This window comes from Protobothrops mucrosquamatus, unplaced genomic scaffold, assembly GCF_001527695.2.
Source record: "Protobothrops mucrosquamatus isolate PMUCROS unplaced genomic scaffold, P.Mucros_1.0 scaffold391, whole genome shotgun sequence".
NCBI lineage: Eukaryota > Metazoa > Chordata > Lepidosauria > Squamata > Viperidae > Protobothrops > Protobothrops mucrosquamatus.
Window position 1 is genome coordinate 401,954 of NW_015386723.1, and position 24,101 is coordinate 426,054.

The 24,101-nt window shown below is 35.6% G+C and overlaps 1 protein-coding gene across 1 annotated transcript in view; it reads left to right on the forward strand.

Moving 5' to 3' along the window:
- The window catches only part of LOC107287454 (ran-binding protein 17-like), a 78,559-nt gene that overhangs the window by 33,996 nt on the left and 20,462 nt on the right, over positions 1 to 24,101 (forward strand). The window contains exons 7-9 of the mRNA XM_015815974.1: positions 7,321 to 7,535; positions 9,683 to 9,821; positions 15,966 to 16,132. Coding sequence (XP_015671460.1) covers positions 7,321 to 7,535; positions 9,683 to 9,821; positions 15,966 to 16,132 — 521 coding nt within the window. The remainder of the gene's footprint in view (positions 1 to 7,320; positions 7,536 to 9,682; positions 9,822 to 15,965; positions 16,133 to 24,101) is intronic.

Below are 24,101 nucleotides of genomic sequence, written 5' to 3' on the forward strand. Positions count from 1 at the left end.
CAGGGTGAAAAAGATTTGTTCTAGAGCCTAATAAACTGCACTGCTCTAGGTTTTGTTTTTTTAATTCTTCCACCTCGCGGTTTTGGAAGACTGACAGAAAAATAATATTTTCAATATGCTGTATTTTATTTATCTACATTCTGTCGTGATATACTTTGATGTAAGTTTTTAATTTTGTTGCAGCTTTCAGCTGTTCTAGCAGTTAGTGTTCAGGGTCGGGCCTCAAGGTTAGCCACAGTAGCACAGAACAATTTCCTGTTCTCATAGACCAGGTAACACTTGGATGAGGATTACATTTTACCACTTTTCCAGCAGCCAGGGACATTATTTCTAATGAGCTTTAAATTACTTCTAGAACATCTATTGTGTGAAACGTAGTTTTGTAATCCATTCTACTCTTCTGGCTTAATATCATGTATCTTTTTAAAGAAAAAGTTATTTGTTGCTGTCTAATAAGTATTATTAATTTTTAATCAATTGCTCATTTTCAATAATGGAACATACTTTATATCCATTGCTTGTTCTATTTAGAGTATTCATAGCAATGGTAGTGACATTTTGCAGATATATAGATGCTGGCAGATTTTACAGTAGTAAGCAATAGTGTTACATATTTTAAAAGCATACAGGCCACCTATTTCCCTCTGTTTTTTAAAGATAGTTCAATCGTAAGAATTTGATCTTAATAATAACTTGCTTCTGGCACTTAAATAATTTTTATCAGTGTTTATACAATCCATAATAGCATAACTCTTTCTAAATTCTTTCTTTCTACTAAATAATACTATGCTAAATTCTGCCATATGTCCGGAAACATTAGCTGTTAAAAATACTCTCTAGTTCACAACAACAAATAATTGCTACAATTGCGAGAAAGCTACTGGAAAGTTCATCCCCAAGGTATTACAGCTGTTTGTGGCAGCTGCAGCATTCAGTCAACTACATCATGTGAATGACAAAATCCAGTCAACTGAGGCAATTTCCAGTCTTCACCCTCTATCCTACTAGAAAAAGAACTGGAGAAATACAGTGGTTTAAAAAAGTAACTGTCTCCCTGACAGAACTAATTGCTAAGTCCATCCTACAGAATATATCTCCTAAAGAGTGATTGGCTGAAATACTCAAGTCATGCCTGTCACCTGGGTGAACAGTATGGAGGGGCCAGTAATATAATGAAATCTGCCAATACTGTCCTGTTACAAAGATTTATGGGTCTCTAGGAGGTTCTAGATGGGGGATTCTGAAAGTGACAGCTCTTGATTCAGTTAGCATGATTGTGTGGTGCCAGTGGGTATGGCCATTTAACTTTGTTAGCAGTTTACTAGGTTAAGTGTGGTGTGTAAAGATTAGAGCACACAGAACACAGTGGAGCTTTAGTTTTAATTTTAAGTAACCATTGTTTTCCCCTTACAACTGGTCCTCACATTTGTGACCATTGCAGCATTCCCACAATCGCATGATCAAAATTTGGACATATGTTTATGACAATTACTGCATCCTATAGTCATGTAACCTCCATTTGCAACCTTCCCAACTGGCGTCCAATAAGCAAAGTCAGTGGGGGAAGCCAGATACACTACTATATTCTCCTATATTTATCTTCCTGGTCCCAGGTCAAATAGTAACTCTTTCCAGGTTCCATCCTTTTGAGATTGTTGTCCCAGAGCAGGCTTTTTTAAATTGTACAATTCCTGGGCTCTAGAACAGCGGCCCCCAACCTTTTCGGCACTGGGGATCAGTTCTGTGGAGAGAGATTTTTCCACGGACCAGAGGGGGCATGGTTTCGCGTGCTGCCTGCATCCCATGGATGGGGTTTTGCTTGTTTGCGTGGCCCTGTTTCTGGCTTGCTGTGGCCTGGTGCCGCTCCACGGACTGGAGATTGGGGCGCCTGCTCTAGAACACACTTATTCTACTTAATATAGGACGAAAGAATGTGTTGGTTGATGGTGTAGTTGTGAGCACATTATTACAGTATTTAGCTGGTTTGATTTTATTTTGATCAGTTATACCAGACATGTCAAACACAAGGCCCGGGGGCCGGATGCGGACCGCGAAGTGGTTTCATGTGGCCCGCGAAGCCATCCTGGAAACAGTGAGGGAATGGCCCCCACTGCCTTGGCTCTGGCCCAGGCCAGCCGGGAGCCAATGTACAATTTTGTAGTGGCCATCTTGGCACTTGCCCTGGTGGACCATGCCTTGGCACTTGCCCTGGTCCCACCCCCTTCTGGCAGAGACCCTCAGATCTGTCCCACTCCTGCCCAGGTCCCCATAGGCACCCTTGACACGAATGGTGTAGAACTGGCCACGCCCACCCAGTAGGCCACACCCACTCCATCCACGCCCACCCAGTAGGCTGCACCCACTCTGGCCACACCCACCCGGCCCTCCCAGGGCAACCGCAGTGCTGATGTGGCCCTCAGTGAAATTGAGTTTGACACCCCTGAGTTATACTATGTATTTTGTGACTATTTTAATGATGACATTATTAGCTACTTAGAACCTTCTGGAATTGGCGGCATATAAATAAAACAAACAGTTGGAACCTATGTCTGGAAAAAGATTTGTTGACTTTGTTTAAAAAGTAAAGCCTCCTAAGGCTCCCAGCCAAAGATGTGTCTTGGTTATTTGGTTGCAGACATTTAATTGCCCAACTGGTTAATATCATCACCTTGCACTGCTTATATTAGCTACATATATTCTATTGCAGATAGTTCTGATCTAATCCTCTCAGGCTGGAATGGGATTATAATAGTTCCCCCATATAAGAAGGGGAAAAATTGAATACTCTGTTAGCTTGCTCTCAATCCTGGGAAAACTCTATGCTAAACATTTAAATGAAAAATTAACCTTGTACGTTGAAGAGTACTTTGTTTTAACAAATACTCAACCTTTTTTTAGAAAAGGCAGATCAACAATCTATCTGTGTTACGTATTATGCTACTTCACAAAAAACCTATTTGCTTTCTTTATAGATTTTAAGGCCTTCTTTGATTCTGTTAATACTTTGTTTCTGTTAATAGACCTAAATCTGGGTTAATGAATTTAGTTCCAGATATACATCTTACTTACTTAATACAGGGATTATATTAAAATAGTCTAATGATGTTAGGCATGAAAGCCAGCTGGGTGACTTTGGGCCAGTCATTCTCTCAGCCGAAGCCACTTCACAGGGTTATTGTGGAGAAAATGGGAGGTATGTTTATCATCTTGAATTGATTAATGATAATAATGCCAGGTCCTTTGGAAAGACTCATTAGGTGGACAAAAGTGCCATGTACAGTCTAAACATCTGACTGACTGTGCAACCATTAATAATAATAATAATGGCTGCAATCCCAAAATATCTGGAGCACCACTTGAACACTATTGGCATTGACAAACTCACCATCATTTGCAAAAAGCAGCTTTATTTGAACAGCTTACATCCTGTGATGTTACCTTTAACACCATCAAATAACATCTGCCTATTCCGGTTCCTGGGGAAGGACTCTATAGGTAGATAGAAATGCCAAATCCAGTCTGAACATCTGGCTAATTGCAATCAACTGTAATAATAGAAGAGAAGGCATAGAAAAATAGAATAAAAGAATAAAATAGAATACAATGAATTGCAAAAGATCACAAAGTAGCAAGATCTCAGAATTAAAGTTCAAGATTAGGGCATAAACTTAACTCTCGTGGTTGTAGTGGTTATCAGCATACTGGGTGACATATCAAACAACATTGGATGATGCTTAGAAAATCTGCATATGGACAAAATTTCCATCTGTCAAGTAGAAAAGGCCACACTGCTTTGATCTGCATACATACTCTGCTGATATATTATGACATCCAAAGTTCTTGGGAACTTGATGCAAATGAAGGCCAACACCAATTTAAAGAATTGGCAACTGTGATTTCATATTTTTGTATATAATAATAATATTAAACAATATCATCTGCCTATCCCTCCTTGGGAAGGACTCATTAAGTGGATAAAAATGCCAAATCTAGTCTAAATATCTGGCTGACTGTGCAACCAGCAATCATAATAACAACAATGGATATTAGGTACAACAGAAGACTGTACTTATAAGCAACATAATAATGAATAAGGATGTGAAACAAGGTTGTATTTTGTCCCCAACACTATTTAATAAGATTCAGTTACTAAACCTCTGAAATAATAAAGTACCGGTGACAGATAATAATTGTTTTCCCTTTTAAGAAGGTTCATGGTCTAACCCAAACTTTACGGATGGACTCTGTGATCAGTTCAAAACGGTTTTATTATTTAATGTTTATTTTATCCTATTTTGATTTTAAAATACCCCCTCCCCAAAATACACACACACACAATGTATGTGTGTGTATATATATATATATATATGTATGTATGTATGTATGTATGTATGTATGTATGTATATGTATATATGTATATATATGTATGTATATGTATGTCCCTAATAGCTGCAAAAATGCAAATCCCGGGCATATTTGTTCAATAACACAACCTTCGATCTCCGGGAGAGGTATAAACCAGTTGTTTATTGCTAAAAAGATATTTAAAAACAATAAAAACAACTATTTACAATGTTAAAAGAAACAACTTAGCTTTCACTGGTCCCCTGATAGATAGATAGATAGATAGATAGATAGATAGATAGATAGATAGATAGATAGATAGATAGATAGATAGATAGATAGATAGATAGATAGATAGATAGATAGATAGATAGATAGATAGATAGATAGACGGATAGACAGACAGACAGACAGACAGACAGACAGACAGACAGACATATATATATATATATATATTGTATGATTACACAAGTGGAGAATGTTAATTATATTTGCATTTTATTTAATCATGCTCTGTCCTGGCAACATCATTGTAGGGCAGTAGTTTTGAAAGCAAAAGCTACTATGAAGGCCTTGTATTGTCCCTTTAGCAATATAGCGTTTTAATGCAGAAATTACATTTCAAATTTTATATGGAGCTCCAATTTGGATTACAGTTGTCAACAATAATATAACCCAACAGCAGATAAAATTGTTAAATGTTCTAAGTTGTGTTCCAAATTCTCTGCTTCTCCTGGAAATTGGGCAGTTCTCTTTGATAATGTAGCTTGGCTAAGAACTATTAAGTTTTGGGTTCAAGCATATGTTTGCGGCCTCTGACCCGACGTGGATCTCGACCATCTCCTTGGTTTACCGAGGGGCTGAGAGAGATGAAACGTCGGAAAAGACGCCTAGAGAGCAGTTGGAGGACCAGCCGAACCGAATCCGATCGAGCACAGGTAAGGATACATCTTAGATCCTACCTTGTGGCGATTAGGGAGGCTAGGACTAACTACTATGCCTCANATGTTTTCAAAAATAAGAAAGGACTGCTGCATGAAATCCCAATTGATTCCTATGTATGTAGTTCAAACAGGTGTCGCAAAAGATTGGTTAGATTGGTATGAATCCTGATTATTTGATTTCCAAGGATAAGACTTCAGCATTTCATAGCATTAAACAATATTATAGGATAAATCAGGACAGGAATTATTGGCAAAGCCTGAAGTTTCTTGTTTACTCATGATTTATGCAATAAGTACACTTTTCAGCTCATGATACATTTTAATAATTTACATGTAAGTAAATAAAAAAAAATTGGCAAAAATGTTCTGTCTCATAGTATTGACCTTGATGCAGTAAATCATATTTTATTGCATTGTGAATTTTCAGTAGGATACTATCTAGCTTATTTTAAAATCAAGGCCAGAACGATACATTTTTAGATTAAAATTGTTAAAATTTTACTCACACATAAAAATCCTAACATTACAAAGGCAATAGCCAAAATTTTAACTAATGGTTATAAAAGCAAGGTCTTTAGTAGCACATTCATTTCTTAAACTCTTTTATCTAACACTAAATTTTAGATTACCTCAGTACTTCGCTATTTGGATCTTTTGGTCAGAAATAAAACTATATAAACAAAATTAGCACTTTGAATTGCATCTAGGAATTAACTGGTAACCAATTCGTGTCCTGCAAAATAGATATGAACACGGTAACTGCTGCCAGCTTATATATGGCCCATTGAATTTTAATTTCTAAATGGTCTTCAAAGGCAATCCCATAATTCAGTTACTAGTGGATCAGTCAACACAGTAACTGAATTTAAGCATATTTGGGGTAAACACATGCCCATCACCCAACAAAAAATAAAAAATAAAAATAATAAAATATAAAAATAATTAAAAATAATAAATTAATTAATTTAAAAGAAAATAAAAAATAAAGAGCCAACTTGATGGACCATTATGTCTTTTCTGCTGTCTGTTTTCAATGTTTCTGTATAGAGTACATTGCAGAAGTCTATCCTTGGTTGATAAGTGCCTGATTTGGTATAGCCATATTCTGTTTGAGGAAAGACTATAACCAGTGCACCAGCTGAAGTAGTAACCATGACCAAGAGGATCTTCTGCTCCCCTTTAAGGAATAGCACCAGAGCTGACAGAACCATCTTGACTAATGTCATGTTAAGTAGTGTGTGTGTGTGTGTGTGTGTGTGAGTTTTACCCTATTCTAGCCATCTAGGACTAGGTCCTGAAAAGCCTGAAAGAAGAATTATATCAAATTCTCAGTGTTTCTTACTGTAAAAGCCAATACCTCTATGTGGGCATGTAAAAATATAATATTTGATATCCATATATCTTTATCACTGTATTATCATTATATTGCCAAAAGGACCAATGTAAGGATTGACAGACTTACATTTACAGTATAAACAAGTAAAATCTCTACGTAGATGAATTAGTGATGTTTGGATAATAATATTCTCTTTCAGATGTTCTATTGGTAAGTAAACAAATAGGCTACATATATATATATAAACAAACAGGTAACCCAATCTCCCTTTGATTTCAGGTAGGTCACTTTTCCAGTTCCTATTTAGCCAAGTCTAGATTTGGCCTTAAGACGAAGGAGAGTTTATTTTTTCATTCTTAAAATACTGTTTAAATTTGGCATTTGCATTTTTACTAATAAAAAGCTTTGTTCCCCTCCCCCCCCCCCAAATAAGTCTCTTCTTTTACTTATACAATTCAGCGACAACTATTTAATAGCAAGAGAATATCAAATGGTCCAACCCACGGAATAACATCAGCCCTTAATTTGTCCTAGATGTAAGGCAGATCACATGACCTCTCCATTGATAATCGTCTAGAACAAATATTCCAGTAATAATAAAAAGTAACAGTTAAATGAAAGTACTAAGTAACACAGATTCCAGGTTTTTCAGTTACTTATGTCAATTTCTCTTTGTTTTTCCTTCTTGCAAACAGGTAATCAGATCCTATCTCTTGGGACTTTGTCAAAGGATCAGATTTATCCATTGAAACTCAAGGGTATTTCCATCTGTTACTCTGCACTCAAATCTGCCTTATGTGGAAATTATGTCAGCTTTGGCGTCTTCAAGTTGTATGGGGACAACCACTTTGACAATGTACTTCAGGCCTTTGTCAAAATGCTGCTTTCAGTATCCCACTGTGACTTGCTAGTAAGAAAATTATTCATCCTGGGAGTCTTTATGCAAATTATGTATTACTACCACAGGCTTAAAATGAAGATAGAGTGGAATCTAGAACATCTTAAGTGCAGTTTGTTTTTGTTTCAACTGCATGCATGCATTAGTAGTTCTTACACATGCAATATTATGTGTAGTTTCATTAACTAGTTATGAATATTTACTTTAAAATATTTATAATATGTCATCAAGATATTCACAGATCACCTACTAAGTGGATAATAATTCACAAACTGGAGTATGATTGTTTTTGACATTGTCAGTTAAACTTGCTGATATGTTGTCAATCAGTATTCCTCTGACATTAATTCCCATGGATTGATTTTAATGAAAATGACAGTCTTACAAACTAGTATCTGACAAATGAGGGGAAACTCTCTTAAGACCGAAACCTTACCACTGGATCAAATAAGCCGTACATCTTGTACAGCACTGATTTTCACCTAGTCTAATAGGAATTACCTTGGTTCTTGTAATTCTCTCTACTTTACTCAAGCAAAATTTTAGGAAAATTAAATACATAAATTCCTTTTTAAAAATCATAATTTTTAATTATTTAACAGATTTAATATATATGTATGTATGTGTGTGTGTGTGTAAGTAATATAGATTATATTAGTAATCATTTCTTTGCATCAAGGTTTCCCAAGGTAAACACTAAAGCAGCATTGGATGCCATGTTTGTTTGATTGTATGTCCCAAAAGCAGTTCCCAAACAGATGAGAAATAATGACAATATTATTAAACGAGATATACAAACATCAGAAATGGGAAATGCAATCAAAAGAAAAGGGTGTTGTTACATTTTTTTTTTACATTTTTCTTCTCCCCTTCATCTGAGTTGCATTATGCTTGTGATTAATTGCATGATTGTCTACACTTTAATTCTCCTGTTAGGGAGTCTTACTGTCTTCAGCTGAAAGAAAAACAAAGCATGAAAATAATAAACTTTCACAGTTGGCAGGGTGACTGTGAGAAAAGTATTTAGAACTATTGGATTTTTTACATAGAAATATCAACATAGCTTGGCAAAGAACAGCAGAAGTCACAGAGAATATATTTGGGGAAGGACATGCAAAATAGGCAGCACAGTACAAACAGATAAGCTTTAGTAAGCAGCTGTGAATCTTTTATTCAATATTAATTTAATTTCCATTTTCATAATGTTGAGGGCTCCAGTTCAATTATTGCAAAATATTTGACCTGATCAGTTTTTATATTTCTTAAGCTGAAGTAATATTTTCAGAATTAGAAGGCAAATTTTTTATTAAGTTTAGTTTGCCTTGGATTTTATTACTAATCAAAAATCTTAAAATAGGAAGGTTTTTTTTCTTATTTTACAACTGAAGACAGTGCAGATCTGAATAGACAGTTGGGTATTGTACATTTTCAGTAGCATCCAAAAACATGCACGTTCTTGCAGAATGTAAGCTGATTTGAATAGTTAAAATATTTCAAAATTATTTGCACGTTCTTGCAGAATGTAAGCTGATTTGAATAGTTAAAATATTTCAAAATTATTTGCATCAACTTGTAAATTTTAAGATAAAATGTTCAAAGAGTTGCTAAAAGGAACATCTGGAATGGACATAGTGATGCGCAGAGCTCTCAGTAGCAAAGAGAACTCTTTAACTGTTACACTAGGCACAGTTACAGATTCACTAGGTTGATACAGTAAAGGGAACATCTTCCTTCCCCCTCTTAAATTCCAATTTAGAAACCCTGCATGGTTTTCCTTTCTGTTTCATATAATAATGCACCTGCAGAGATCCATGGCTATACACCATGTAGGTTGCAGAAAAAAATGGATGAATAGTATCAGGATTATGTTTGGTCTGTTCTGCCTAGAATATAATATATTTCTTTTAATTTCTTTTAAGAAGAGACTGGACAGCCATTTGTCTGAAATGGTATAGGGTTTCCTGCCTGAGCAGGGGTTGGACTAAATGACCTCCAAGGTCCCTTCCAACATCATCATTATCATCATCATCATTATTATTATTATTAAAATACAGTAGATGATATTGAATATGGTAAAACTGTTTCATTACAATAAATTTTTTTACTAAGCCGTGTAATTTCTTATTGCATCATATTCTCTCTTTCTCTTCTATCCCAAGCAATATAGAAAATTGAGTCAATCTTATTACCCACTTTTGGAGTCTCTAGCTCAGGATCATATGAGTTTCATCACCAGCTTAGAGCCACATGTACTAATGTATATATTTACATCGATATCTGAAGGACTAACTGCACTTGGTAAGTACACAAAAGAAATAAACTAAGGAAGAATGTAAAATGATTCTAAAGCAGACAAAAGTAATGTGGCCACAAATCATTAGGTATTTGATTTAATTACTATAACAGTGCAACACATAATTGTTTATTCATGAGACTTATAAGACTAAATAGTCCTGTGTTCAGAAGGCTACATTTACAGACTAGTAGAGTAGACATGGGCATGATCTTTAGCCAAAAAAAAAGAGTCTAAAAATTTGTTATTCAATAATATTCTTTATTCTTTCGAATGTATTCAAATGAAAGCACTCTCTTTTCGATGGAAGCTAAACAAAGGGGATATTACTTTGAAAATGTATTTGTTAAAAAATTGTTTTATGGTTCATGTAGAATTTTACACTTTCCTAATGTATTTCCAAACATTTGAAAAATGTAAACCACAACATGAATCATAAAACATTTTTACATTCCAATTACTTACAACATAATGCTCCATAACTACACAAGAACTACACAACATTCTGCAGTCATTGCCAATGAAAAGCCCCTACTCCAGAACACCAATAATAAAGTATGGACTAAAATGCTTTGTTCCTATTATTACTGAGGAAAACTGATCAGATGATTGACAGTAATGTGAATATAGAACTATCCCTAATCAGTTTACTCAAGTTTTCAGTGAAATTATCGACCGAAGATATCAGTATTTTTGAATATGAAAACCGGTTGCTATAAGCCTTGAACTAAAATAATCCACTCATAATAGATTAAAGTCTTTAAGCAAAAAAGTATCTTTAAAAGCCTATATTATTCTCAGTACTGATTAAAGAAAACCAATATACATTTTATATATAGATATGGAGGTAGATATGCATGCATGCACACATAACATGCATATGCATAAACAAACAAACACACACACCAATCAGTTTATGAAGGATATCAGTCAATGTAATTTTTTCTGTCCTCCCAAGTGATGGTGCTTGCCCTCAAAAATCAATTCCATCACTTTTCTCAGTGACATTTTCTTACACTTTTCTACTTCTTTTGTCAGAAAGACCTCTACCATTTTTATCTCCTAAATCCTTAGATTAAGCTTGTCACCATTGCTACAATGTTTCAATGTGGAAACAATCCACAAAATAGCCGTTTCAGATTCTCCATTAAAATAATAGGTGAGCCGGGATTGAATTATGGGCTTTCTGATCCAAGTGCAATTCTCTATAAAATAGCTCCATATTTTATGTAAACATAAAATAACAGTTCCTATTACTATGGTATTGCATATTTGGGAGAAATGTAAGTGAGGAAACCAAGTATCACTCTTTTTTTAAATTAACAAACCTGTAAGTACTATTTTTAAAACCTCAAGTCAGAAAGTACTTTAAGTACACAAATAGTAGCTAATACTTTGTGAGTATTAAATACATAATGGCCTTGTGGATGTGCAAATGTTAAAATGCTAATGTAAGAAACAGACATCCTAAGTTTATTTAAAAAGAAGAGATGAAGATAACAGTTAGTCAGCGTCTGTCATTTTTAAAAGTAATTTTTCTGGTATTTCCTTTTTTAACAAGGTTTTGTTGTTCTATCCCCTTGCGTCACCGAAATGTTTGACATAGAATACAGTAACATGAATTAAACAGTAGAAAAAAAGATATGAAAATCTATATCTTAAAACCTTTTTAAAAGAAATTGTGAATGGCAATATCATGGCCATCATAGTTCTGGACAATGAATGCATTGATGGATTGATTTCTTTATCACGTTTCTATAGCCGCCTATCTAATGTAGAGACTCTGGGTGGTGAACATGCAAAGTCAGTGAGGGAAATCAGATTCATTTAAAGACCACATGATTTACTTAATAACTGAAGTGATTTGCTCAAAAAAAGGTCACCAAAAAGGATCATAAAATGGGGCAAAACTTACTTAACAACTGCCTTGTTTTTGTAAAAGGAAACAGGTAAGAGATCATTTCACTTAAATCATTTCCCTTCATCATAAACAAAGCAAAGCTCTTAAATTATGTCATGCATAATAGTTATTGTCACTTGCCAAATAACTCTTCCACATACATTCATAAAATGCCCAAGTAATTTTTTTAGATAGCAACGCCTTGGTTCTCATGTAAAGAGAAATTTGTTGAAATATATAAATTCCAAGCTAGGCATCATTCCCCTCTTTCTTGCTGGTTTCTCCAACAGCAATAATTGTCATTCTTCCCCTTCTTCTGTATTTTCCTCCCTTTTAATCTGCTTGTTTACCTAACTTGAGTAAAATGCAATAAGGATTCTGTTCAGCTACAGCAAATGACTCTGTGTCCATTAAAATCAGAATAGGGGTCTTGCATAACATCTTCCCCTGTTAGACTCATACAGTGAGAAAAAAATGAATGTCACAAGCATCTTTGATATAAAGTTATGGGAAAATATAAGTACCTCTTAATACTTAAATTGCATCCTCATGAACAGATAAACCTCTCCACTGTGCTGCTAAGATCACTTAAAGAAGAAAATAAATATCAGCTTGTCTGATATCAGCATGTTTAGAGAGTTTTTAAATGGACGTTAGTGATTTACTTTGTGTTATTCAATTTTCAAACAAATAGTCAAAGTACTGCAAAACATACTTATGAAATATGCATTCCTAGATACCTTTCAAAGTGTCCATTGCTTTCCTATGTGACCAAAGGGAAAGAAACTTGTAAGGAAATCATAATGGATCAGATCCTTTTTAATATGCACTCACCACTGAGAGTGAGTGGGTGGCCGTGTACATTTTCTTAGATAAATAAATAATTCTTCTGTGTGAAAGTTTCAGTACAGTATCTTTAATTATGTACTGCAATATATTTGTGAAATGTTGGAAAAGAATCAGTGATATCCCTATGAAACATTTAATCTTGAACAACTATGACAGCCACCATCTCCTTTTTGGAATCAGATTAGATTAGATAGGGCTATTTGATATTGTCCTGTCTCCTCCCCCGCCTGTTTGAATAATGATTCGACTTTAGCGCAAAGCAAAGTCAAGCTCTTCTATGTAAATGAATTCTAATAAATAAAGAAGTGGACAATTACAATTGATCACATTATTGAATACTTAAAACATTTAACTCTTGGGCAAAATACACAATTGAGCATTTATAAATATTAAATCATGCTCTTTAGAGAGAGAATTGCTGTAGGAAATCTTTACTTGGACTTCCTTTCTTTAAACATCCAGAGTAACTATCACCTCAGTATTTCCTACAAAAGCAATACATATATTGTAGATGGGGACACAAGCAATTACTGAGACCAACCATGAATTCTTTTTCTCACATTTTTCTAATACATTACCTTATCTTTTTGATATGCTGTGCAACACATATTCCAAGGCCTAGTGCCTTGATTCCCACAACAAGCATAGAATTAATATGCAACTTTTTGATACCAGATGTTTAGCATTTTATATTTTGCTTTTTGCAATATTCTGAATTGATGCTGGTATCTCTACATTTAAAAACATAGCCAAATCCATCTAACTATTAAGAAAGACAAATGTTATGAATTTGTCCTTATTAGTTTTGTGTAATAATTGAATTGGATAATCACATATGTCATTCCAAGCAGCACGGTATAGAAAAGACATGTTGTGGGCTATTTTGAAAATGATTGGAGTGGATGTATTTTACAGATGAAGAAACCAGAGACAAATATTTGCTTCCAGTGGAAATGGGGATTGTCAGAAATTCAGAGGAATGTTTCATACGTGGTAAAATGAAGAGAGTCTTGAGACTAATTGTGGTTAAATTGTCTGCAAAATCTTTCTTAACTTCCCAGGAGAACTTAGCTTAGGAAAAAAATATTGCAGTGATGTTGAAAGAGAAGTAAACTTCAAAACAACATTTAGAAACCAGAACTGGCACAGATCAACATTCTGTGCCTAGAGGGAAGTTTTCAAATACTTCCTGCAATATTGGCAAGCTTCCACTTATTGCAGTTTAGGGGGATACACTTAATTGAGTCTATCATATACCTTACAATTCTCCTTCAAATAAGCAGTATTTTAACAGTAATGCTTGTGCACATGTATATGTCATTCACAAATAAAGAATCCAAAATCAGTAATATAATATCTGAAAATAATCTATATTTGCATTAATGGTGGCTGTGGTTTTGCCCTTGTTTAGAAGCTGAATAAACCCCTAAATATTGGTAATTACACAATCAGTATTTTTTTGCACAATCAGTTTTTTTCTTCTCACAGATAGGTGCATAAACTATACCCACTAGTATAAAAGAATGACTGCTCCTAAAACTGACAACAGAAATAATACTTTAGAAATCTGTGATGTATTTAAAGAAGTTTGTATGTTCCAAGAATGACAAATGGGGTGAGATTGGTGAATCTGTAAGCAGTGAATAGCTAGATCAGTGATGGCGAACCTTTTAGAGACCGAATGCCCAAAAACTGGCCCCGCCCCCGCTCTGCCCCACCCTGCCTGCCCGCAGGGCCACTCACCGCCTCCAGGGCCCACCGCAGATCACCCAGGCAGCCCAGCAGCGCTATGGCGGGCACGTCCTCTGCCCATGCCCCGCAGCATCAACTGTGCGTGTTGGGGCGTGAGGGCAGAGTCTTGTCTACGCTGCCTGGCTGCCATGTCCTTGGCTGCGCTGCTCCGCGTGGGCCACGCTCGGGGTGACTCTCCTCCAGGGGGGCTGCTGGTGGGGTTGTGGGCGGAGGCAAGGCTGGGGCAACGGCATGTGTGCCCACAGAGAGTGCTCCAAGTGCCACCTCTGGCACCCGTGCCATAGGTTCGCCACCACTGAGCTAGATGATTGCAAACTTGTTGCAGCCAATCACTTCCTAATAAGTAAAAAGAAACATGCACAGTTTGAATGTCATATATTGAAATAACATGATACAACATGTTTGTGGTTCACACATGTATTGTATCAAAACTACTAGATGAGATGAATATAAATATAATCAATATTCCCTTAAAATTGTCAAATATATTGAGTAATTATGGATTTTGAGATTGATCTCTATTACACATTCACAGTTATTTTGCTGTTACAGTATGCAAAGAATAGCTGCCTGTTACCTTTTAAACAGTAAATTATTAAACAGGTATTTATAATCTTTTGCTTTAAATATAGCAAGTAGAGGGGGTCCTTTGCTCTGTTTTATTTCTCACTAGTTTTTTTTAATATATCTTTTATTTGTATTTTCATTACATACAAATATAAAAATTAAACCATATAAGTTACATATTTATGGGGGGACAGTTGGGTTTTGTTTGCTTTGCTTTTAATTTCTTGAAGAAGGAGGGTTGGCTAATCTTTTTGTTTCCCAATATTTATGTCATCTGGATATTTAGTTTTCCATATAAATGCAGATTTATACTGTGATTTCTCTCCAGATTGTATTAAAGTTTTGCCTTGGTGGCGCAGTAGTTAGAATGCAGAATTGCAGGCTACTTCTGCTGACTCTTGGCTGCCAGCAGTTTGGCAGTTCGAATCTCACAGGCTCAAGGTTGATTCAGCTTCCCATCCTTCCGAGGTCGGTAAAATGAGGACCCGGATTGTTGGGGAAAATAAGCTGACTCTGTAAACTGCTTAGAGAGGGCTGTAAAGCACTGTGAAGCGATATATAAGTGCTATTGCTATTTTAATATTTATGATGGTAGAGAAATTTGGGTCGCTTCTCCAGTGTTGGTACTGAAACGTATCTGTGAATGCCACAGGTATTTAATCTATGTATGTATTTTTATTCTGTCCATGCCAGTGGTTTTTCAGATTAAAACTGCAAAAACAATACATTTTTTCCTTATTCCCCAAGTACAAACTCTTCAGAATTCATAATTTCATAGCAATAAGGAAACAGTTGGATTCCTTGAATTTGTAACAGCCAGCAGGAGTGCGTAAAAACCAGGCAGAACAGCAGCCAGTAGGGTGTAAAAGCTTTCTCTGTGCTGCAGAAGAGTGAAAGATAAGGGATTGTCATAGGGAAATCTACTTGGAATATGTTATAACAACGGAGTAAGAGCAATAGTCCCATCTACCCTTATTATAGTTCTGTAATCCCGTTTCAATGTATGTCGTTGATAGAGAAATTATTTCAGAAATTGTAATACTGTGTTTCTTTTTTTTTCTTTTTCTTTTTTAATGTTCAGATACGATTGTCTCCTCTAGCTGTTGTGCAAGTTTGGACTACATCGTTACCTATCTCTTCAAGCACATAGCAAAAGAAGGAAAGAAACCCCTGAGAATCAGGGAGGTTTCCCAAGATGGGCAAAGATTACTGCATTTCATGCAGCAAAATTCTGAGGTGCTGCAGCAGGTAAACTCAGAATCACTATTTTGCCTTTGTCTTTCTGAACTTTCTTTTCAAAATATATTTTTTTACATTTAATACTACAGTTCTCTAAGTTTTACTACTGCAGTTACTAGTGGCCATTTCAGTCATCTCCACAAGCTTCTGCATTGACCCCCAAAGCGTCTCAGTTGTGTCAGTTCAATGACCCAGGAGTACATAAATGAATTGATGTGATTATAGAATTTTAGAAGCATTTACATACAATGGAATATAACAATGGAATATAGTCAGTGAAAATGTCAACAGTGAGTACTGTAGTGGTGAAAAAAAGCATTGTAAGGACCTGAAAACATTAAAAGAAGCCTTTTTTTTTTGAGACCTTTCTAATTGGGTACATAGCTGCATATTGAATACTGTATAGATTTTTAAAAGCTTTTTGTATATTTCCTATAAGGGGAGAAGTTTAGGCATTTAGAATTCAATTTTGAAAAACGGCTTTGAAGCACACCAGTGCATGAATAAAGTACTTGTCAGTTACTCTTTAAAGCAGACATTTTTTTCCAGGATTGTGAGGGTAAAGCAAAATCTTCCCCTGGAAACAGTTACAGCTGCTTCAATGAGTTGTGAGGGTAAAGCAAAATCTTCCCCTGGAAACAGTTATAGCTGCTTCAGTGAGTTGCCAAGTGCTTTATTATTGCTCTTTCATGCACTGTAGCGGTATTTTGGAGTTGGATCTGAAGCATTGCGCAGTTTATTGGGCATATAGTTGTCAGTTTTTTAAAAAGTCAACTTGTAGCAACAGAAACTGGCATTGTGAGATGTCTTCCAACAAAGACTGGATTGACATTTGTTGGAAATTCTTTAATTTAGATTTCTTCATTGAGCAGGGGTTGGACTGAGTAGCCTAGTGGTGCTTTTAATTTAATGATTCCCTGACAGTAAAGTATTTTTATATTAGCTTGTTTTCAGAATAGTTTTTGCTTGAATAATGAAAATATCATGAAAAATGAAACAGCTGAATTATGCTTCTCTAATACTAGTTGGAGATAGAATGTACCTTCATAAAGGATTTAATGTGCTTCCAAATAACAGACTGGTAAGCACTTTCAGTAGATCCCTGTTAACAAGGATCTCACTGAAATAACTGCTTAAATATATGGATGCAATCAAATCACAGTAACATTAGTTGTAGAGGTCTCATGATCTTCAGTAACCTGAAGATTGTGCTGATTATGAGGTACCAGCAGCAGTGGTTGCCATTTAAGTGTACAAGATTTATCCTTCTTATTTATTGCTGCGATTACTTTGGGTGATCTTTGCCTCCAAATAAAACCAAATGGAGAAGTAATACAACATAATATTTAAGTATGTATAGGACTGTTATTACTATCCTCAGTGATTCATTGCCATCACTGTTTTATATTGCAACTTCCTGGAGTAATCATTCTACTCAAGTAGAAGTTGATGAGAACCTAGAAATGTATTGCACATTTGCCTGTTGCCGAGCATTATAGTCTCGCTCTAAAGTTCAGCTGTGTAATCAGGAAGATCGGGGACGTTGGCCTCAAACCCAGATTTTCCTACATTTGCTGTTCTTATGACCTTAATGTTCTGTTTTGTGTCAATGATACTTTGCAGTCCTAAAATTTATAGCATATGAATAAGCTATGATATGTCTTTATTAGCTTCGCAATCTGTGGAATACATTATATTTAGTTTGAATGTAGGCTTTCAGGTGCTCTTTTAAATATTTATGACCAGTCTCCAGTAGTCAGCATAAATATGATTTGCATTAGCACAAGTCACACTGCATTGAGTGCTTCTGATGTCAACCATTCAGTGTACTAATACCTGACATCATCTCCCGAGGTCATTGCCAATTTTGACCTTTCTCCTTCTGTACAGTTCCTCTACTCTCAGAAGCTCTTTTGAATTGATTTGAAATTTTGACTCTTCCCTTTATGAGGCAGTAAAATTGATAATTATTCAGATGGGAACTGAGTGCTGAGTGAAAAATCAATTCTACCCGCTCTCTGCTGCGTATAAAATTACTTCTGACTCTGCTGGTCTGAACAAATGGGCAAGGTAAAAGCAGCAGGCAGGAATAGTAGAAAGACTTAGCTGGATAAAGCTAATAGCCTAAAGGGATAGCTCTTTGAGATGAGGGAGTGAGCCAGTTGGGGGTGGTTATCAACAATGATGGGACTCATTGATTATATGTTTACATCAGATTTCCATTGGGTTATAAATCAGCCCCTGAATAGAAATAGAACCCTAGGCCTTGCATCTTACCAAAGGGACAGTGAATTAGATTATTCTCATTTTCACACTCAGATGAAAAGTGATCCATTGATTATTCATCGGCAGGCTATTAAACCATAGCTTTAGAGCTGATTTGACTATCATGGAGCCAAATGAACAAGACTGTTGCTTCACAACGAGAGGTTTCAGTTTTCTAGACAGCTGTGTCTTGTAAGTAATGCCTAACCCTATTAAAACAAAAGGGTTATTACAAATTGCTTAACAGTGCTAGAAAACTAGGCCCTAATGACTAATTGTACTGTGAGCTTAAAGAGACTTGTCAGTTCTTTAAAGTGATGCAATGAAGCTAAATATTCTCCCAATTTGTCTGCTTCGATGGAAACACTGTTACATCACGTCTCTTTTTAAAACTGGAAAGATGCATCCCTAAATATTTGCCCATCCTGTGTGTTGAGTTAATTGGGGGAAAGTATATAGGTAGTCCTCAACTTATGATCACAATTGAGCCCAAAATTTATATTGCTAAGTGAGAAATTTGTTAAGTGAGTTTTGCCCCATTTTACGACTTTTCTGGCCACATTTGTTCAGTGAATTACTGCAGCTGTTACATTAGTAACACAGTTTCCTCACTGACTCTGCTTGTCAGAAGGTTGCAAAAGGTGATCACATGACCATGGAACACTGCAATTGTCCTAAATGTGAGTCAGTTGTCAAGCATCTGAATGTAAGTCACGTGATCGTGGGAATGCTGCAACAGTCATAAGTATGAAAAATGGTCATAAGTCACTTTTTTCAGTGCTATTGTAACTTTGAAAGGTCACTAAGTGAACTCTTGTAAGTCCAGGACTACCTGTTATTAAGCATATGAAAATGCATTTTAATACATTTCTAAAGGACAACATTGCTGGATTATCTGTTTAAAGGTATTGCAAAAATTCAAGTTGCAAAATCAAAGATGTCATTGTAACTCAGGTAGAGTCAGAATCAGTTCATTTGGATTAAATAGCTCTGCCCCTTCTTTTAATACCCATTGTTACATCAAGTATATCACCACCTTTTCTACTGACATTTTTTTTACCTTCAGTACTCTACCTCATCCAGCTATTCCTGACTGATTAATAGCAACATAGACATATGGGTAGTATTTCAGTGGGACTAGGGGGAAAGTACTCTTAAACTATAGGGCTTAAAAGCTATTTCAAGTAACTTGGCATAGTCTTGCACTGCTGTTTTGCTGTCCTTTGGGCTGCTGCATTATTGTTGTGTGAGTAGCATGAGATCAATAGCTATGTGTAGTTTGAAATGAGTTGTTACAGTTGGCTCTTTAAAGAGATTGTTGTGGTATAAGGTAAGTTACAGACAAGTCTATCTTAAGCTTTTGCAGCAACAGAAAATCTATGGCAGCCCATTTAAACAACCAATTAACATTCTTCTTATGAGGATGAAAAAGATCTAATAGAATTGAGACAGATGACAAATGTTGATGAGGTTCCTCCACAGTCTTGTGCCAACTGATGGCTAATTTCTGTCCATAAGAAGTTAAGGTAAATCAAAGGAGGAAAGGAAAGTTGGCAATAGGTAGTGATTTAGAATATCTCTTTGCGACTTCACAGTGACTCAGAGGCATAGCATCCTTGGACAGCAAGCCTAGCCACAAAAACATATCGCCTGGGGGAAGCTGGTGGCTTCATGATCCACTTTGCACCTAGCCACACCACCAGATTCCACTTAGTCCTTGCCACTTCCTCTTATTCATTTATTTGTTAGATTTCCTTTCCACCATTCAAGGCAGCATGCTGTGCATAGTTCTCCCTCCATCATTCCCCCCCCGCCCCCCAATAATAAGTAGGCTGGATTGAGAGAGTATACCTGGCTCAAAATCACCTAATGAGCTTCCTAGTCTGAGGGTGGATTTGAAGCTATGATTTCCCAGTCCGCCATTTTCATCCCTGGATCACACTGCGCTCCTCCCCCTCCCCGAAGTAGGTATGCCTCCAGGTATTTCAGAAGTAGATTAGGAAAAAATGTCTAACACCAAAGATGAGCAACGTTGGCAAATAATTGATGAGAAGGTTCAGTGTCTTAAAAGGATCACATAGCAAAAAAAAAATGGAATGTTCAGAAGCATCACTGTTTGGCTCACTTGGTTTATCCAAAAAGCTGATCCTCTGCCACAATCTTGAGTCTAGAAATAATAGTATTGTACATATATTTAGAAGCACTTAAAACATAAAGTGTTATTAAGAATTTTACGCAAAAGTAATTTGTTCAATTTCAACGTAGAATAGCAACTCAAGCAGGGAACACATAGTAGGATTGAAAAATGCATTTTAAGATTCTACCTGATCCAGTCGGCCACTTTTTATTTATTGATGAAATGAAATCTAAATAGAAAACATGTGGGATTGCCGTTACTTGCAGAAATGAAACTATACATTCTCTGTAAATAAATGAAGGAACATACACGCCTATTTGCATAATTTCTAATTTAGTTACATGATTGTCTTTTGTTTTATATTCCTGTCAGTCTCACTTTTAAGGGCTAATGCTGTCTTTTGCACTGCAGTTTGTTTATTCTTTTGTTAAAAATGCTTCGGCTTCTATAAAGATTAAACAAAAGCCAGTGGCTTCCAACTGTTCTTTTTTTTTTTTTTTTTTAAAGCAGCCTTGAATTTTAATTAACTAATGTTTGAGTAGCCTGTATAAGCTATAACTCTTACAAGTTACCTTGTTAATTTTTACTGTGCAATTTAGTAAAAAAGTGAAAATACATATTTTCGTATCATACATCTCATAGTTCAGTTCAGTCTTACTCAGCTGCCCCTCTTTATAATAGCTCGTATTTCTTACAGTTTCTAACACTTGGATACGCTTCATGGTATATTCTTTGCAATTAAAGTTGTGGCTGCTCTCAGCAATAGTAAACTGAGAGCAGTAGCAGCATACCAAGAAACAGTTTATACATTATCAAGCAATTAAAAATTAGTCTGCCTTGCCAGGCAAAACACTAATATAGGGATCGTAGTATTTCACTGTGATCTTTTTCAAAATTAGTAAAATTTCGAGCATCTGTTTGGATTTAGAGAAATGTTCGCTGCCCCTTATCTTTTGTGGCTGTCTTTATTATTCCCCCGTCGAGGGGGGGGGAGAAATGCCAGCATGATAGAGTGGTTGTTGTTTTTTTCAAGTAGCGAAATCTTTTCAGCTGACATTTGTAGTTGCTTCTGCACTAGACTGCCATTCAATAAGATAGCTTCACTAGCTTTTGACAGAAATGGGAATGGGACAAAGTGGTAATAATAGATAATTAATATGTGCACAATAGATCATCTGCATTGCTGTGTAGCAATTATGCAACTTTGAAGAAAGCTTTACTTTAAAAATCAAATCAGATTAAAATATGTGTATTTATAAGTAGCCTAGGTCGAGCAGAAATTAGGACTATATGAGCTTACATAAAAAAGAGAGTAATGTCAGTCCAGGCTCTCTTCTACATTGAGGGTGTTCTCCCTGCTTTTTGATATTACTATACACTGGAGTTAGGTTAGAAAATTATACCATGAATTCCCAGCTCAACCCAGAAAGATATCCCTTGGACTAAGAAAAAAAAGATGTGATTCTCATACTTAAGATAATGGGAGGAAATCTGTGGATAAACTTTCACATAATTAAATTACAGTAAAGAAACACAATCTAACAACACGATACTGTAAGCCTTCAAACCCAAAAAGACGGTCGCATCTTTGGATGCCTAATAATCTTTGGATGGCAGCTTTTATTTGTTTAAATTATAAACGTGTTTAAGGTCGTATCACATTAGGTTTTAGGATATTGTATCTCTGTTTATAATTTTATCACATTTAATTATGTAAACCAGTGTTATCATTTTTTAAAAAAATTGAAGAACAAAAATATAGCAGCTGTGAGCCAAATCAGCTGAGATTTGAGTGATTACAGAACCAGAAAAAGCACCATATTGAATGAACTAAAATTCAATCCCAATGCCATTTATTTTATTGTTTGACATTAATTTGGGCTTTTCAGCATTGATTGATAGCTTAATATCATCAATAATTTTAGAGAAACTAACCTTAACAATACATGTAAACCATTACATATTGATTGCTCTGCTTTTGCGCTTAAAACAATTTGCATTTCTTACTCATCTTGACAGTAACCCTATATACAAAACTATAGTCCCAGACGTTTTGAAGCAGATATAAGGCAAAATCTGGGTAAAATTACAACATACCTAAATTGTGAGCACAAAAGTTTACAGAATAATCTGCCACTTTATTCCAAAGTCTTTTTGTTGATTTTTCTAGCCACTTAAATCATTTGCATCTCTTAATACAAGGAGTTAAATCACTCTGGTAGGAATATTAATGGCTAAATGAAGCATATTAAATAGTTAACAATACAGTTTTGTGGGCAGCGGGAGTGACATTCACAACTGTGGCAAAGTCAGTGTGGATGGAAATAAAAAGTGTATAATTCGGCTTTCAAAAAAAAAAAGAGTTGCTAGAGGTGTCAATGGGACGAGGTGTTCCCTCAGGCTAGGCAGCTGGTGTCTATATGCTTTTTGTTTATCAGTTTCTGGTTTTTGTACCCTTTAGGCCCGCAGATGAAATAATTGCTCCTACAGGGTCAACTGCTGGTCGAAGCAAAGTAAGAAAAGACCTTAGCGTTCAACCACGTCAGCCATCATTTTAGCGCAGCTGGCACCTGCTACTGGTGCGCAGCAGGAGGGTTAAAGGTCAAAGAGGCAGTTGTTCTAAACTCAGTGATGGCTTAAAGGGACTTGTAGATTAATCTGCTTTATTAACTTCCGTATATTAGATAACTATTGCTGTGAATGAAAGCATGTCTTTCTGAATAAGTACCATCACCTCTTTCCCTTTTAAATTGGCTTTTGAGTAATGAATATTAAATAGAATGCGTTTCAAGGGTAATTAAATGAAAACATTAGGATGCTAGTGTTTGCATCTTATTTGTAACTTTGTTGCATATTTATAACGCACTGCTTGATTTTGATAGTACATTTGGAGGAATACTAAGTGCAAAGAATTTAAGAAATACAGTTCCTTCCTGTTAACCCAGTAACAGGAGTTTTCTCTATAGGTTTTCTTGATGAAATTATAATTCTAATGAGGCTGGCATAGCAAAATTTGTTTCTTTACCTGGGTCTTCTTTAGCAAGTTCATTTCTCTCCTCTGAAGATAATGAAAAGTTTGGAAACAGTCAAAGCTATTTCCATTTTGACTCCAGAATACAGTGGATGTGGCCAAATGGCAAGTTAAACATTTAATTGAATTCTATTTCAGCTGTTGATCATGCGCCCCTGTTTTCAGATAAGTTATCTGCCTTCCTCTAAAAACAAAGATTGTTATTTATTTTGTAAAATGTATAGAAGAGATTTTCATATTCAGTGTCTGAAAAACAAATTGCATAGGAAGATTGTATCTTTCATTCCTAGAGATTTTTAATTAGCCGACCATTGTTGAACATATTTTCTGCTTTAAATGGAGCTGTTCTGTATAGATGACATCATCATATAGGTAATACATAATCAGCTTCTGATAAAAACTATATTAAATCTATGGAAACAAGCCTTTAGGTTACTTTTATATTACATTTCATCTTACGACCTGTCCCTTTTTCACTCTCAGATTGAATAAGAGTTTAAAGTAAAATCTGCTGAATCTGTCTTCATACCTTAAATGGGGATGAG